The sequence below is a fragment of the Lactuca sativa genome, chromosome 6 (assembly GCF_002870075.4).
Source record: "Lactuca sativa cultivar Salinas chromosome 6, Lsat_Salinas_v11, whole genome shotgun sequence".
NCBI lineage: Eukaryota > Viridiplantae > Streptophyta > Magnoliopsida > Asterales > Asteraceae > Lactuca > Lactuca sativa.
Genome location: NC_056628.2, coordinates 77,999,918 through 78,019,090, shown reverse-complemented (window position 1 = coordinate 78,019,090; position 19,173 = coordinate 77,999,918). Strand labels below are relative to the sequence as shown.

The following is a 19,173-nucleotide window of genomic DNA, read 5'->3' as shown; positions in this document are numbered from 1 at the left end:
TTACAAATTTCAATTAGCCTTAACTATAACTTGACTTTGGTTTTGGATTTCGATTAGCCTATATGTTCCAATTAGTCTATTTATATTAATCATATCTGTAACACCGAAAATTTTCAAAACAAAATTTTCAATTTAAAATCACATATCCTCATAAAACACTTCATAAAAATCTCATTTATTCAATTTATAATTTACAACTCCTTAATTGTTTGATTAAAATCCAGGATCCTCAAAAACATAAATCTTTCAATGGTGTATACAATCAAGTCGGCGCCATCTTGCGACCCTGAGAAAACCTGAAACACATAACACATAACACGGTAAGCACGAAGCTGAGTGAGTTCCCCAAAATACCACATACGACAAAATAGCCACTCGAGGTATAACTCTATATGACCCTCTGGTCAATGTGTCTCAGTGGGACTCTCCAGTCCCACAACTCTAGTGGACCCTCCGGTCCTAACTCTATGGACCTTCCGGTCCTAACTTTGTGGATCGTCCGGTCCTAACTCTGTAAACTCTGAATAATAAATAGCATAAATCACATAGAAATAATGTAGTATATCACAGTACACAAATAACATATAAGATACTCTGTCACACAACTCTGATTACCACTCTAGGTATGTATAGTAAGAAGACTCACCTCGTAGGTAGAGTAAGCAACTCCTGTAACCCGACCCCCTAATCTAATCCCCGCCTAATATATATGTCACAATTGCCACTAGTAAGTACATGACATGAATATCCCATAAACGTTAGGTCAACTCCTCTACAAAATCCCAGGAGGGTAATAAGACCATTTTACCCCTCAAAAGTCCACATTTGCTCGGAACCCTAAAAGTCAACAGAGGGTCAACACACGACGCGTACGCTAGGCATACGTCTAGCCATACATGCAACAGGGGTGGCTCGGTGCTATGTTACGCGTAGCTGGGAGTACGCTCAGCGTACGTCCCATAGTTGCTTATCCCACTCAATTGGTCTTAACCCGATAAGACAATGGACAACATCTCATATCTCGGTTAGATAAAGTCTCTTATAGCATAAAGTTGGTGACTTTAAGCCCTAACAAGGCTGAACAAGTCAAGATCTCATAGACTCTCACTTTTTCACCATAACATCCTCACATCTCATAAATGCGGAGATCTTGATGACCAAGACTTCAACTTTATGAACTCTATCGTCCAAAGACATCAAATAGGACAGGCATAAGGCTCTGGGGTTGACTAACTCATAAAGCTTCAAGGTTTGGGGACATAAACCCTAAAATGGACCTTTAAATAAACTATGCAAAATAAGAGCAAAGCTTTGAGCTTGATACCTTTGAAAGATGCTCCATCCACAACGAAACTCAGATCCAAAAGCTTGAACATCAACTCTTCTTCCTTCAAAGTTCTTGTTGGATTTTGAGCATTCTAACACTCCTAAGTGTACATGCAACCCTAAATACCTTGGATCTATGTTACATGCAAATATGAATATCCAAGGTATTATCCTAACTAGCATACCAAAACAATGATTCAATTGAAATAATACAAGTAAGATACCATACCTTTTGATGCAGCTTGATTCCATGGAGCTTAAGAGCCTAGTGCCCCAAGTGTGGCACCTCAAATGGTTCACACAACACCAAATACACATGGAATGACTTGAGAGAAACGATACACTTTCTTGAAATCACTGAGCCCTCATATTCACCCACTAGTGGCCGATTTATTGAGTCATGGGATTCTTATATATGATGGTTATTAGGGTTACACCATGTAACTCATAACTTTACCCATTCCTCATTTTCCATGGATTTTTACCTCCATGGAGTATCCATGGGTCACCCCATGGGTTAAGTCCAACATAAGGAATCTTGGATCACAAGCCCACATATATAAGAATGAGTGTTTTACACAATCAACCCATATATTTAATTAGTCTCCTTTTGATCACTTAATTAATTCTTGATCAATACTAATTAAAGAATCTTATTAATATATTAGAACTTATAATATATTAATAAACCTTAAGTGTTATTTCTCTCATTTTAGTCTATCCAAATGCATGATGCCATGTAACCCAAATGGACCATGCCAAGTCGATTCAAGTACATACCAGTTATAGTTATGGGCTTAGACACTAATCCAATAGTCTACCACTTGGATAAGTCTAAAACTATTATTGCGTATGACTTCAAAACCTAACTGGCAATCGTAGCTCTTGAAAGTTGCTTTTGTACTCTGAACAAATCAATGACGCGTCGATTAGATAAGGGATCATATATTCCTCCATTCTAGATATCATATGGATTGAGACATGGATTATAATCATCTTTGTCCATTTGTTGTTTCCCGATTTCTGATTTATGATGACCGACTAATTGAACAAATCACATCAGTCCAGGCTTGGCCAAGCACTTCGGGGTGTCATCACTAAATCATCGAGGGGCCCACATATATCGCTTTTATCCCTTTAAGGGAAAAAGGAATGGATAAACTTCGACTCATATGGCTTGTTCTACTACTTGTTGAATCATACACAAAGGCATGTTTTATAACATCGAGTTACCAATGCGTTTTGGTGCAATCAATGTATAACAAATTCGTAGGCAACAACTCGTATCTCTAGGTTTGAAGAATATAAGATATTATCGTCTCATGATCACTCGTGATAAAATCCATGAAGTGATTCAAATGAGCGTGGGTTGAATCCAATACTCAGAACTTATGAGCACTCATGAATGCTGTAGTACCTCTTGGCTATGTCCACTACCTTGGACATCTACAAACCCAATTCATGACAGTCGTGCCTTAATACCTACTTCCAACGTATTATCGACTGTGGATAGTTTGAATAACATAGTCATTTAGAAAGAATCGACCTAGTTATTCTGGAAGGCAAAACATGAAAACTGAAACACAATAATAATCGAATCTAATATGGTCTCAGAAATTATGAATATAAATAGAACACCTTTTATTTATCACCATAATGATTACACATTATTCATTGCATACTGTTTCAGATTATCAACTTTATACTTGAATCAAAACAACTGTCATGCCATGCTCCAAGCCTGCATACAATGTTCTGTCCAAACAATAGCTATGGCATACTCCAAGTATGCACACTATGTTTGTCCAAAATTTAGTTATGCCATACACCCAATATGCACACTAAGTTTGTCTATGATATTTACTTAGTGAAATAGATCGATTGATCAAAATTCCAATGATTCTCATTTCACAATCCCAAAACCTTATTGTAAATGTAAGAATTCCAAATTCCTACCATTTACCAAAATCTGTTAGATTCTAAACTTACATGCAATGATCCACTTGTAATGATTATGCACAAAGTCACAAAGACTTGTCAACGGTCATTACAGAGTATTCCAATGGAGAACATTCCACGGAAACGAAGTCTCAAATTCAAAGTACATTGCTTTGAACATCCTTCTTGCATTAAGTTTCCTAATCTTACACATATTTAATGAACACCCTCTACCTTTGGGAATATTTTCATATTCTCATTTTGACTATCACTTTTGAACAAGAGTTGCCTCTTTTCAGAATATGTCAATATGGTCATTCCAAAAAATTAAACACTATACTTCCAACTGTCCCTGAGCAACCAATCTTTGGTAAACCTTAGATTTTCCTCGGCAATTGCTTAATCATTTTGGTCATATCCAATTCTAGACTTTTCCCCTTAATGCCCTGAGCATTTGGAAAATTTATAAGGATGAATATTATAGCACATGCAATCGATCCTATATCCGAAGCATATAGGACACGATTCATGATGTCTCACATAAAGACATGATATTAGACCAGTCTTTTACTACAATATTTTTATTTCTATTTGCCAAGTTCTCATAAGTCAGATTATGAACAGGGATGTCGTAATCATAATCGAATTTTAGAATGCAAATAATGGACCCATATATAGAATTTCCTTATGTTGAGACATTCCATCACAACATTCATATATATCCTTGACTAAAGATGATTTAAAATCTCAATTTAAGCTTTTATAATTGAAATGAAGTATAATTTCCTCTCCCTTAATTATAGAAAAACAACTTTTCAACACCTGCAACTTCACGAATTGAAACTTTTGTTTTCTATAATTAACATTGCTAACTTGCAATAGTAACCATAATTATCATGCTCCCACTAACATGATGATTATTAGCATAACACTTATGCTCCCACTAGCTTTGACATGTACTCAGAAATCTACTAGACTTCTAGAAATCAATACTTTATTGACTTTCTTACCAAAGTTCAGATTTATGATACGAGATGCTTTGATAAAACTTTATCAAAATCATGCACCTTTCCTTGGATAGCTCACATGTATGTCTAAACAATTTCAGAATTATCAAAAGGGATATCGTAATCATAGTCTCAATTGTTTAGACATTTTCCATTTCTCACAAGTCCATGTTAGTGTGCCGGTTAACCATACACGCTCCACTAATGACTTTGAGAATGAAAATATCATAATTGCTATCTACTCAAAATCTACTTAGTGAAAGTGTTTCCTCACCATCATTTTCATGAATTGGAGAGAAACCTTATGACAGTTAGATATTATGGTGTATGAGTTCCTATCCATGTGAATTTATCAAAAACATAATCACAAGACAAGGTTAATGACAAACCCAAACTCGTATCGATTGAACTTGTGCAATCTTAAATTCTTGCCACCTGGTAGCACAAGGGCCTTCCATTACTTCCAAGTTGTTATGAAATCAATTGAGAACTCTCATAACTCCTATGCAAAGCCAACTTTAACTGGAATGGGCATAGAAATGTCAACATGATAGGTTACAAACCTCAAGTCATGTGCTAGTGAAGAACTTCAGGTTTCATCCTTGATTAGGTCTTGAGACTTTCAAGACCTTTAAGACTCCCATTGTCCTCTTGACATATAAGACTATCTTGCCAAATATGCACGAGATAGTGCGGATTCTTTATCAAGACAAGAACTTCACATAATTGGCCCTAGTTGGTCTCTGTTTAATCCAAAACATCACAACTTACCAGTTTCAAATGTATAAGAGTAGAACACAATTTACTCTTACAATTGACAAGTGTTAAAAACCTTCTTTAAGATATGTCACTCAAGTTACAATCTTGGATTATGACTCTAAGAATTGTTTTGGAATGAAGTATGACTCATCTTCTTGATTTAACCACTTCAACAATTCATGGCTCCTCTTCTTAGTCATAAGAATGCACTAAGATGTCCTTAGAGGATGAATTGTGACACGGTCTCTTAATCATTAAGATGATCACAAACATGATACTAAAGTACTCTCCCATCTTTTCAGATTTGAGAAACTTTTATCTTTCTGCCTAATTTGATTCTTCTCATTCGTTCTTCCATACATCGAATCTTTTCGAATGTTTCAGAATTATACTTAAACTTGTAAATATAACCATATCTACTAGACTTTAGTAAATCATGACGAATAGTATTATCGATCTTTTGTGGTGGACTTGACCAGTGCACAAGAATGTGTACTCCATCCCTTTAGTCTTTTCCTTGTTCACATAAGGAATTAGTCTTAATTTTCCAAAGTTGAAAGTTCTCATTCATCATATTATACAACTTGCATGATTCCAAGTTTCGGTCCAATTGAAACTTGGGTGATGAGAATCTTTCCTTATTTGGTAAATTTAGACACTACCAAAAATGAAAGAATCAAATCCATTTTCCAATATTGCTATCAATGGAATCATATAAGAAACAATTTTTCACAAACGCCATTGTAAGGATACTTAAAATAAATAAAATCAAAATTTTTCCTTTTATTTTAAAACTTTGCAGAAAAACTTATCCTTACAATCCATATGAAAACCTTGTTGTTATCTATTCTTAAGAAATCTGTCACAACACTTAAGTAACAACACAAAATTCTGATCACCGAACCATGCGATCGAAATCCATATTCGCGATCAGAATCATCATATACTTCCTTTAAGCTTCCTCTCTTTTCTTTGATTCTTAAAACATCAACATGTGACCCAGTTACATTATGTAATAAGAATCTCCAAATAGGAACATAATAGAGTTAGACAATGGACTTTACCTGAAGTAGAGTCAAACTTATTGACTTTACCATCCTTAAGATCTTTCAGGTAAATTTAGCAGTTTCGCAACCAATACCCCTTCCTTTGGCAATATAAGCATATGGACTCTTTGGTAATGGTACATGGGACTATCTCAGACTTAGCCTTTCTCTTTACCATTTGGTCAACTGGGTTGACTATGGCCAATCCCTTTCCATTGGGAAGAGAAAGTTTTTTCTAGATATCCAATGTTACCATTGTCAATGTCCATTGAAGGTTTGGGAAGTTGATCTTCTAATCAAATTTGCTTTACTAGTCCTCCAAATCATTGTTGATTTACAAGAACCAAGCAAATAGATATTTCATTAAGGGTCATGTGATAGTCAGTTTCATAGTAGTTCCAAACGAACTCACTAAGTGACTTAGAAAGTGATTGAAGAACCGAGTCTACAACCAACTTCCTCAATACCTTGACACCCAACTCTCCCGTCTTGTCAATATGTGACTTCATCTCCAAGATGTGATCACACCTAGACCTTGCTTTCCAATAGGGCTTGAGTGACCTTAACCTTTTCAAGAACTTGCAGGTTAAGGAGAATAATTGGAGGAGGTGAAAGAAGTATGATTTCTATGAACCAACCATGGGACATCATCTTCATTAGGAAAACTTGTTTCAAGAGATTTTGGGATGATCATAGATGTCTAAACCAGACATCTAATATGGGAGATATTCAAGTAAGTTGATTTAAGTCCTTAATATAACACCCAATATGAAATATTAAGGCTAGGACCCAACACAATACTTTTATAACTTGGAAGATGGATGTCGTAATCCAAGCTATAAAATAGTTGATGGTAGGCGAATGACGATTCACCAATTTCCACCACGAAAAACGAAATAATTTATTAGGTTTTTACTTGGATTTGAAACTCCTAGATCTTTTGAGATTCGTTGAACTTTTCAAAGGCATGTTTCAATCTCGAGTGTGACCTCTCAAATTTTATGACTGGGATGCCAAGGATCACAAAACAAGGTGTGAATAACCATGCAAATATACTTGGTACCCTTAATATTTACCCCTTAATCGATGTGCCGATTAACCACACGTGCTCCACCGATACTATGATAAACATTAAGTCACCCTTTGCCTACCTTGTTAAATCCAAGTTAGTGTGCCAGTTACCCACACGCGCTCCACCAACGACTTAAGCAAAGTGCAAAGTGTAATTTCATGGATTAGCATCAAATTCACATTTTCCCAAGTAACTAAGATTGAGAATTTATAAGAGTTTAGTTACTTAGTGTTTATCATTAATACTTTTAATGAAGGGAGAATTCTAGTTCTTGTCCTACCTGTTCGGCTAACTACCCTCCACTAGTCAAGGAAGCGGTGGGTGAGAGTGAACACCCATTAAGCTGCCATTTTATAGGCAACAACCTTATAACCCCCTTATAGACCGGCTTCGTGAATGAGGCCTACTAATGGTAAGAATGACTTTCTCTTATACATACATATATATACATATATATATATATATGTATGTATATATATATATATATATATATATATTATTAACTTATAATAGTATAATAGTATAAGGGTTGAATTTTAACTTTTAAAACTCTAAGGGCTTAACTTGGAATTAAAGTATTCATGAGGGAAACTTTACAAATTCCATAACTTATGAATTTAAATTAGTTTTAATTAAAAACCTCTTCAAGTTCCATAACTTGAGGACAAGTTATGGAAGAATTTAAACTATTAAAGAAAATGACTCTTCCTTCTTTTGTAACTTATGGAACAAATTATGAGTTTTATGAATCATAAATGTGACTTTCCATATAAATTGAGGACAAATTACAAAAACACATTTTAGAATCAACTCTTAGATTAAAATGGATTGAAAACACATAATCAATTAACTTTTCTATTAATCTAAGCAACTCATATGAAGAAAGATAATTCATATCAAACTTTTCATGTAATTAGCATAACTCTTAAACTAATACAAAACATGAATCTATTGACAATTATCTTTGAAATATGATTAGCATGAACATTACCACATTAAAAAACAAGTTTATAAGTCCAAAAACAGCTAGTCCAATTCCAGCCAAAACAGTCGAATATATGTTGTCTGGGGTCCAACTCGTCGAGTGCATGAACCAACTCGGTGAGTTGGATGAGTTTTTCCTTGGACTCGTTGAGTCCCTTCATGGACTCGGCGAGTCTGCTGTGCAGACAACACCAAACTTCGATTTTTCAGCCAATTTTTGCAAGTATAACAAAAAAAAAAAACTAGTATCTGATACCACTATTGGATTTTGAGCATTTTAACACTCTTAAGTGTACATGCAACCCTAAATACCTTGGATCTATGTTTTCTCTATTATACATGCAAATATGAATATCCAAGGTATTATCCTAACTATTATACCATAACAATGATTCAATTGAAATAATACAAGTAAGATAACATACCTTTTGATGTAGCTTGATTCCATGGAGCTTAAGAGCCTAGTGCCCCAAGTGTGACACCTCAAATGGTTCACACAACACCAAATACACATGGAATGACTTGAGAGAAACGATACACTTTCTTGAAATCACTGAGCCCTCATATTCACCCACTAGTGGCCGATTTATTGAGCCACGGGATTCTTATATATGGTGGCTATTAGGGTTACACCATGTAACTCATAACTTTACCCATTCCTCATGCTCCATGGATTTTTACCTCCATGGAGTATCCATGGGTCACCCTATGGGTTTAGCCCAACATAAGGAATCTTGGATCACAAGCCCACATATATAAGAATGAGTGATTTACACAATCAACCCATATATTTAATTAGTCTCCTTTTGATCACTTAATTAATTTTAAATTAATTTTTGATCAATACTAATTAAATAATCTTATTAATATATTAGAACTTATAATATATTAATAAACCTTAAGTGTTATTTCTCTCATTTTAGTATATCCACATGCATGATGCCATGCAACCCAAATGGACCATGCCAAGTCGATTCAAATACATACCAATTATAGTTATGAGCTTAGACACTAATCCAACAGTTCCTTCTTTTCAAAAGAATTCTAAAAGATCACTTCATAAGCCTCCAATGCTCACACAAGCTAAGAAACGAGATTTAGGGTTTTGAGAGAAGTAAGATGCTGGAAATGGTGGCTGGATATGAAGACATATTGTTCCTTAAATAGTGATACTCCAAAACATTAGGGTTTTCTTCCAGGACCTAGTAAGCCCAGCGTACTGGGTGGCATTCGTGTCCCTTCCACGCATATGAGTACGCCCAACGTACTTATAATTACGCCCCGCGTACCCAACTGCCACACATTTCAAAATAAGGACTAAACTTACCAAAACTTAAAACTGTCGTAGCTTCTTCATTACAAGTTCATTTCCAACGAACTTTATATCCCCAGAAAGGTGGTGAGAAGCCCTACTTTTCTAGTAACCCGTCACAGCCTCAAAGCTCCACGAATAAAGCTAAAAATTCATAAATGATCAACCATGCTGTTACAATTCTCCCCCACTTGAATTATATTTTGCCCTCAAAATCGCTCCTTATCAACACATAGATTGAAACCCAAACCCGAGAAACACCACTGAAAGGACCTCCTAGAATACCACAATCTCTTCCAATGACACGTGAACCCAAACAGGAACTCTCAATCTCACAAGGGCAGACTCCTCTGTCGTGGCAGTACTCGTTCTGACTCATCAGAACTGGAAACTCTAGTGGTCTGTCTCCCTGCCAGACCACCCTCGCAAAAATCATGCTAAACGCTCATCGATTAACAGACTCTGAAAACACTCCACCAACTCTGATTCTCTAATCGATCCCGATGGAACTCAAGAGGAACGGAAAGGTCCTAACCTACTAAGGACCCACTGCCTGAATAACTATCAGATCTCATCAGAAAGAATGAGCCCCAAAATTCCGACCTCAAACACAAGAAAAAGACCATACTCTAACTTTTATTTGGTCCTGAATGAAACAACCGAAACAACAAACTAGGTCAAAAATCAAGATGAAAGTGGTTTTAAGTGATAAAAGTTTGAGTCGACATTGAGAAAAAAGATGGATAACCAAATAAAAACAATGATCGAGTGACAATAAAACGACAACCCTATCTCTGGCCCGATCTGCCATACATCTGATATGATATGCGGTACATATGATCCTTTTCGTCTTACATATTCAATTGTATTCCAATAATATATAATACATCCCGAATTCCCAATCTGATATCCAAAAAATGAAAGCCTTTATATTTGGGCGAAAGTGCTAGTGGGTTTTGTTTGGTCAGAAAGAGGGATGAGGCGGTGCTCTAGTGGTCGTCTAGACGAGGAGAGATGATGATGTGGTGATCCTCGAGAGGAGAAGAGATGGCGGTGTGACGATCGTAGGGAAGAGGAGAGGATCAAGTGGTAGCTTGGAGATGTGGTTGTGAGATGAAAAGACGAGGCTCTGTTCCTTTCGCACGTTTGATTACACCAAAAAGGGTAGATATATACGGAAAAATAAAATATTCGATAAACCTAATAAACATTTTTAATGGTATATGAATCGTATAAATATACGTTTAATAAGAATCGTACATCTAATCTATTTCTAATACGGATTTTGTTACAACCTTATTATATTATGATATTAGGGTGTATTGTATTAACCATTTTCTAGTACGAGTGTTATTTTATTACAAACAAAATCTTAAACATCTTCTTTGAATACATATCTATAATATGATTTTTTTAATAGCACATTCGTTTGTCCAAATCAAATTGTTAGCCACGCATCTCATACCCCCACTATTCCATTTTGATTAATTTAGTAAGTCTCCTCCAGTAGAATAGAATAAATTAATTCACAAAGTATAACTGTTGACTGTTACTTATCGCAAGTTGCTGAGTTGATCTTGACCCTTTTGAAGCAAATCCATTACAGAGACACCCATGTCCCAACTAGTCCTCTTTATCTCTATTTAACTTCTCCGTTTCTCTCCCTCCGAACTCACTCTCTGTTCATCTTTCCAAAACACCGATCGATAATGGCGACTCTAACAGTTCCTCCGACACCGGTTTCTCCCCACGACGACGCCATTCGATTATATAAAGCTTTCAAAGGTACATCCTTTAATTACTCAACTCAACTGCACCCATTTTCTTTGCTTCGTTAGATTGATGATTCCATTTGAATAATGACCTTATCGAAATCTTGTTCTTATCAACACCCTCTTCGTTTTCTTCTGATTCTAGCTATAAAACGTGAATGTTTGGCTTCGATCTTGGTATATGAACATCAATATTACTTTTGTTGAATTTAATCAGGATTTGGATGTGATGCTGAGGAAGTGATTAGCATTCTTGCTCATCGAGATGCAACGCAAAGGGCTCATATCCTGCATGAATACCGGAGGCTGTATTCCGATGACATTCTTAAACGTTTGTCTTCTGAACTTAGTGGCAATTTACAGGTACATAGGCCAAGTTTGACTTTTAATAGTCAAATACGGTAGTTATTGACTTAATGAGTTAAGGCCAAACATGATGAGAATAATATATAAATTCTGTATTTGGATTGATGTTACAATTTTGACATAAAAGCATTAAAAAACAAAGAGAATTCCGAATTTGGATTATATTAAGTCTGACTTTAGAAAAATATGTTACAGATTGCAGTTTCGCTTTGGATGCATGATCCAGCAACAAGGGATGCGACTATATTAAAGAAAGCAATGACCAAAAATTATATCAATCTTGAAACAGTAACCGAAGTCATATGTTCTAGAACTTCTTCCCAGTTACAAACTCTCAAGCAAATTTACCACTCAACTTTCGGGACTTATCTTGAAAGTGACATCGAACTACAAGCTACAGGGCATCATGAAAAGGTAGCGTTTTTGCCACTCTTACAGTCAATTTATCAAGTCTATACATTTGCAAAAACGGTTATTTTTCCAGTGGTCTGGCTTAAACAGAAACATTATATGAGATGTAAATCGGTTATACGTCACATGGGTGGTTGACATAATAGCATACTACCCATAATAATAAGTCCAATCCATATTGGAATTGAAACCTCATATGGTGGCCCTTGACTATTTGTCAAAGTATATCATTTACTTTGTCATTTAATATCTTTTGTAGATTTTGCTTGCTTGTTTAAGCAAACCGCGTTATGAAGGCATGGAAGTTGATCGGGAAATGGCTGCAAAAGATGCCAAGGCTTTGTACAAAGCTGGTGAAAAGAAGTTAGGAACCGATGAGAAGGTGTTTGTGCACATTTTTAGCGAGAGAAGTAGAGCACATTTGGTGGCTATAAACTCATTTTACCATGACATGTATGGAGGATCACTCAAAAAGGTTCTCATAAAAATCCACACATTTTTACTATTTCAATTTGTTTACAATATTTTTGCTAACCAAAGTGGTACGTGTTTGTGATTCTTGAATCAATTGGCCTTTTTGTAGGCTATAAAAGGTGAAACTTCCAGGTTATTTGAGCTCGCACTTTTGACAATCTTACAATGTGCTGAAAACCCCGCAAAGTATTTTGCTAAAGTGAGTTTTTTATTCAACCAATTGTATTCAAGGTTACATTATGATATTCATGTCCCTTTATGATACTGATATGTAAATTGAAAATGTTTGTAGTTGCTAAATAAATCAATGAAAGGCTTAGGGACTGCTGACACCACGCTTATAAGGGTGATTGTGACCCGGACTGAGATTGATATGCAATATATAAAGGCTGAGTATCATAAAAAGTACAAGACAACTTTAAATGATGCGGTCAAGTCAGAAACATCTGGCAATTACCAGACCTTCCTTCTTTCTCTTCTAGGCCCAAATCACTAGGTTGAAGTCTGTTCATGCTTTGTGCTAATCTGAAGTCTGTTCATGTTTTGTATTAATCTAAAGTTGTAATATGAACTTGTTTTGAAACCATATATATTCTAATAATCTGAATTTAAAATAATAAGAATATGGGGTTATTAAAATAAAAAAAAAGGTTAATGTCAAAAAACCATCAAATTTTCAGGGTTTTGTCGGTTTTGCCTAAAGTTGAAATTTATGTCCGTTTTTACCCAAACATTTTTGAAAAATGTTCGGTTTACCCTTTTACTGGTGATAACAGGTTTTCCAGGTTACCATTATATTAAATTCGCAAAAAAACCCTTAAGTTTACCATTTTTTTGCGTTTTTACCCTTAAGTTTATAATTTTTTTTACACTTTTACCCTAAGTATATTTTTTTCATAATATACATATTCATATGATTTTTCTGCTTGAATACGTATAATATGAAAAAAAAAAAAAACATAGGGAAAAAGTGAAAAAAAATTATAAACTTAAGGGTAAAAACGTAAAAAAAAAACTATAAACTTAAGGTTGTTTTGTGAAGTTAATATAATGGTAATTTGTTATTACCGGTAAAAGGGTAAAATCGAACATTTTTTGGAAAATGTTAGGGTAAAAACGGACATAAAATTCAACTTTGGGCAAAACCGACAAAACCCTAAGAACTTGAGGGTTTTTATGACATTAGCCCTAAAAAAAATAGCAATCTATGTATTTTCTTTTTCATATTATAACTTTTACTTTTATTATCGGAACATTATAATTTTAAAATGTTATTTTAGCATTGCATTATGAAAATGGTTTTTGGCACTATAACACAAAAAAGGTTTGGCGAATTTACACATTTAGTCACTACAATATTTTTTGTGCTTAACTGGTCCTTAACATTAGGAAATACCAGCAAATTAAGGGTTTGGGGGAAATAGTATCCGGTTTACGGGTCACATGTTGATGTGTCTTGACATACGTGGACTTAAGCTAGACCACGTCACCATATATGGTGGCCTATCTTCCTTAAATGGAACCCTCAATCGAACCAAGGGGAATATGTTCTTACCCCAAATTAGGCTATTCTCTCCCTCCTGATACCCTCTTCTCAATCATTAAAACCAAAGCAATGTCTGCCTAGTATGGTCAATCCGTCAACAACCTTTGTCTCCGACACCATGACGATGATGAACAATGTTCCCCTTGTGACTATATGTAACATCCCAAAACCATGACCAAAAATTTCATTTTAATTTTATTAACATAACCATAATTATCAAAATCATTTCATCCAAAAGCATAAGTCAAAGTATCAAATTAGAGTATCTCATCAAAACTCATATCAACATATCAGAGTAAAAACATCACAGGCTAAACATATGGTGTGTGCATTGCAGTCATCCCGAGTTCTTCCCCTTGTTACCGGAAGTACCTGAAACCAAAACTAAAAACTATAAGCACGAAGTTTAGTGAGTCTCCCCAAACTACCACATATCATACACATAATCACATATACTAGGCCCCCTCCCCTTCCTCGGGCCCCGCCCGACATCGAACAATGTCCGACATCAGGCCCCGCCTGCCATCGAGCCCCACTCGGTATACAAATTTGTTTCTTCAAGGCCTAGCCTGTCTCTGAGCCCTTCCCGCTATACACATACAGACAATAACATATAACCATGCTAGCACATAAGGAATCATACATAATACTATATATTCCAGTCCTAAGGCCTCGCCTAACATGCCCCCCCCCCCCCCCCCCTACACTACTAATGATGAAATATGGAACCCCGTCCACTCTCAGCTAGTGATGAGATACGGGACCCCGCCCACACTCACCTCCCTACCAGGCACATACAAGTATCATAAAGACAATAAGTATAACTAAACATGCATTCCTTTATTGGGTACCACCCGACATCGAACTGTAGTTCGGAAACATACATATAAACATTCTTCAGGCCCCGCCCGACATCGGATTGAAATCCAAAAGCATACAACATTCCTCGGGATTTCCACGGCATCGGACCGAAGTCCGGAAACAAATAAAACAAGCACATGCAAGAATCAAGAAGACATCAAGCATACAAACATTCCTCGGGCACCGCCCGACATCAGATTGGAATCCGGAAACATAATAACCTACATTGGGCATTGCCCGTGTTAAAACAAAAAGTGACCCTCTTAAAATATTAACGATCTGCAATCCCATTTCTCTACCTTATCTCAGTTATCTACCGTAATCAATTCTCCACCGCAACGGATGTTTGTCTACCACAGTTGAAGATGTTATTTTGAATATGAGTGAACCGCAACTATTGCTACCGCAGTGAAGACCTTTTTTTACTTCAACTAACTTAACGTGCTAGCTTTAGTTTATCCACTGAACCTTGCATGGTCACATATGTCGATAGTTTTATTATTGTTTATTCAATATGTAACTTTTGAGACTATAAATAGAGTCCTCGTCTTCATGTAAACTTACCCCTTCTTACCACTTCTTATGATCATTGAACTTTCACTAAAATACAAAGATCATTCTCTCATTTCTCTATCTTATCCAATATCCGAGATCCTATTCATCTTAAACTGATCGCACTTACTAACTCGTGTTTGATTGCAAACCGTGTTAAGAATCAGTATGATGTTTACTTGATATAACTTGCTGTTATTTACATTTCCACAATTTATATTTCCGCAACTAACTATCTAAAAATTCAAACTTATTATTGTTCTGCTAATATGATCCTTTGATATTAACTTATTCCGTAACTATTATCCTGTACTAACGTTTGTTCAAATTTTTCTCAAAAGTTTTTCTCTCAACAATTGGTATCAGAGCCAATGTGGTTACTTTTTAAACAAAACTCCGATTTTGAAAGACCTTCTATACCACTAAAGCTCATTAAAAAAACAAAACAAAGGAAATATGGCACAAGGTTTATCATTGAATGTTTCCAACAATGTTGGAGGCTCGAATAGAGCACCAATACTTGTTGCTAGTGAGTACCACCATTGGTAAAAAAGAATGGAAAGGTATCTCAAGAGGCTCGGAAGAGATATTTGCAGATCTATTGAAGAGGGACCCCATGTTCCGATTCTTACTCATGTTCAACCAGATGGAACACAAGCCAGACTAGGTGGAGGCCAACCCGCAATGAATCGACCAACAAAAGATGATCAAGACAAAATGGAAAATGATGCCATTGCCTTCTATGAGATCTCTTGCGGTGTGGCTCCAGACAACTTTGATATTATCATCAACTGCAAATCAGCGAAAGAAATCTGGGATGTGCTAAAAAAATCTCTATCAAGGGTCAGAACAAGCACACGACAAGAAACTCACCACATCATTAAACGAGTTTAACAATTTCAAAGCTCTTCCCGGTGAAAGTCTCGAGGAATCTTTCAAACTGTTCAACCTCATCGTCACGAAGTTATCAAATGTGGGTACTATCAGAAGCAATCATGAAAGAAACCTATAGTTTCTCAACGGTTTGGGAAGACAATGGTCTACCGCAAAGATGATAATGCAAGGAGATAGGAAAATCCATACTTTGTCTCTGTTCAAGTTATATGGAGAACTTCAGGCATAAGAATCAATTATGCTAAAAGATTGTGCTGACCTCGGTGGACATCTTGCCCTGATTGCTCAAACTAGGCCTGAGAATTGGGTTGGGTTCGGGTTGGCGGGTCACGGGTTGACGGGTTGGCGGGTCAGAAAACATGAACTCAACCCAACCCATATAATATATGGGTTGACGGGTTGACGGGTCACGGTTTGGTGGGTTGGAAATCTCAACCCAACCCAACCCATATAACTCGCTTAATAAATAAGCAACACATTTTAAAAAATGAGATTTTTTCAACATAAATTCATAAAATGATTAAAGTAATTAACATAAAAAAAAGGTTTTCAACATAAATTCATAAAGTCAATAACATCCAAATAAAAATAAAAAATGAAAACATTCATAGAAAGCGGATGTGTTCTTCATTCGTGACTCGTGAAAATAACGACATGTATTTTTTCGTTTTTCTGATTAACGAACCGCAAATGCAAATTAACCACATACGAATACGGAAGGAATACAATGATACAGAATATTACGAATACGGATGAAAATCAAATTTCATTAATAATTAAATGTATCATTTTTTACATTTAATATATATATATATATATATATATATATATATATATATATATATATATATATATATATATATATATATATACGGGTTGGCGGATTGACCCGCAAACCCAAATAGATAACCTAAGCCAACCCATGAAACAAACAGGTTGGTGGGTTGGCGGGTTGACGGGTTGACGGGTCAAATATCTCAACCCAAACCCGTCTACTTTCGGGTTGGGTCACTGTCGGGTTACAGGTTGAATCGAGAGTTGTCACCCCTAGCTCAAACCCTATATTCCAAAAATCCACAATATTCTTATCCTACATAATCGTCTTATCAACTTCCGTTTGACAACCCACCGCAGTCATATGAAGCGATGCGGAATACAATGATGAAGAAGAATTTCAAAATGTCATCGCCTTGGTTAGCCAACAATTCAATAGGCTATCACCATCATCATTTCGTAAAAATCAGCAGTTTACAAAACCACCTCTCAACCGCAATTTCAATCCTCAAAACAACCACTCAAGATATCCCCGAAATCCTCACCATCCACCACAACCACAGAATGTACACCATGCAAAAGATACACCGTCGTCACTTGCTGAAAGGGTACAAATGCTTGAAACAAGAGAACGATCGGCCGCAGAATGCATATCTCTTAAAGTTCAAATGGGTATTCGATCTTTGGATAATAGTCGAACTGCTGATCATAAGGATTTTCTGGCATCTGCTGAAAAATTCGTCAACGAGATAACGACCTTAAAAGATGAGATCAAGTCTACCTTGGAGAAACAAGCAACTCATTCCAAACAACTGGTAGAAGAAACTCACAACGCTTATGATTCCTCCATTGCGGTTCTTCAATCAACAATCAATGGATTAAGGCGTTCGCTTACAGCAAACTCCAGTGTTGATGAAATCCTCCGATTGACCAAGGAGATTTATAAACTTCTTTTCAACACTGAAAGTCCAAATAATCTCCAAGTCTCTGAGTTAATCAAGTCCCGATTCATCGAAACCTTCTCAAAAATTAATGGCCCAAAACAATGGTTTGAGGAACAACAAATGGATGTTTCCTCACAAGGAGGAAGTGAGTCCTCTCCGGTTCAACATCAAGGCCATTCACATCAAACTCCTCCATTGATTCCACGTCATTAACCAATTCATCAAACGATTCCAACTCCACAACCTTCACCACAACCATCTCCTAAACAACCAACTCCAGTGCAATCTCAACATCAAAATCCACCGCAACAAGATCCCCCGCAACAACAAGATCAACATCAATCTCCTCCACCTCAAGAAACTCCTCCTCAGTTCAAAAACCTGGAACCAACAATATCATCCGATCACTCAAATGACTCACTGGCCAGTCAACAAAAGAAAAAAGATCGGAGGGCCGCTAAATTCGCTGAACAAATTTAGAGGGAACATGGTTTTGACACAACCATGGATGAGTCTCTAATCAACTCTTGGGTCAATCCCATCCAAATGGCTTCTTGATGATGATTACCGACCCATCCTAACTTATGTTGAACCGCCATTTGATAGATACTGGGATATTCTAATCTCTCCTAACTCCAAATTCTTCTCAGTATTCGAGCCTTTTGATCTTAACCTTCCTGATGATCAAAGACCCCCCCCCCCCCTCGAATTTGAACACCTAAATCAGTTTCATGTCAAGCATGGAACTGCCTTTGAGAAGATCTGGTCCAATGACATACCAGAAGCGGCCAAAAATTACAAAGTAAGGAAATTCATGAAAACTGACTTTGTTTAGTATACACTCAACCAAAGAGGAGTTGATTACATATGAATGCAGACTGACTTTCCATGCATGAAACCCAAATAGTTTTTCTGATTGCAAGGGTGTTTCAAGTCAAAGTCGGAAAGCATCCAAAAATGAAGATTGCGTATGAAAAAGCCAATGATTTTCGTAAAGCATTGGTTTGTGATTTTGGGAAAATAGATGCTGAAATTCACCCCATCTTGGCTAAAAAGTTTAACTTCCCAGATCTTAATCCCATACCAAGCTTCACTGAAGGTTATCAAGAAATGTCACTCGGAGCAACAAACTTTC

The 19,173-nt window shown here is 36.2% G+C and overlaps 1 protein-coding gene across 1 annotated transcript; it reads left to right on the top strand.

The window, feature by feature from the left end:
• Positions 1-11,038: 11,038 nt before the first annotated feature.
• Positions 11,039-13,090, top strand: LOC111903309 (annexin D5). Its single transcript, XM_023899084.3, has 6 exons — positions 11,039-11,229; positions 11,434-11,579; positions 11,778-11,996; positions 12,253-12,468; positions 12,577-12,666; positions 12,760-13,090. The coding sequence occupies exons 1-6, from the start codon at positions 11,154-11,156 to the stop codon at positions 12,961-12,963; spliced, it is 951 nt and encodes a 316-aa protein (XP_023754852.1). The 5' UTR covers positions 11,039-11,153; the 3' UTR covers positions 12,964-13,090.
• Positions 13,091-19,173: the final 6,083 nt, after the last annotated feature.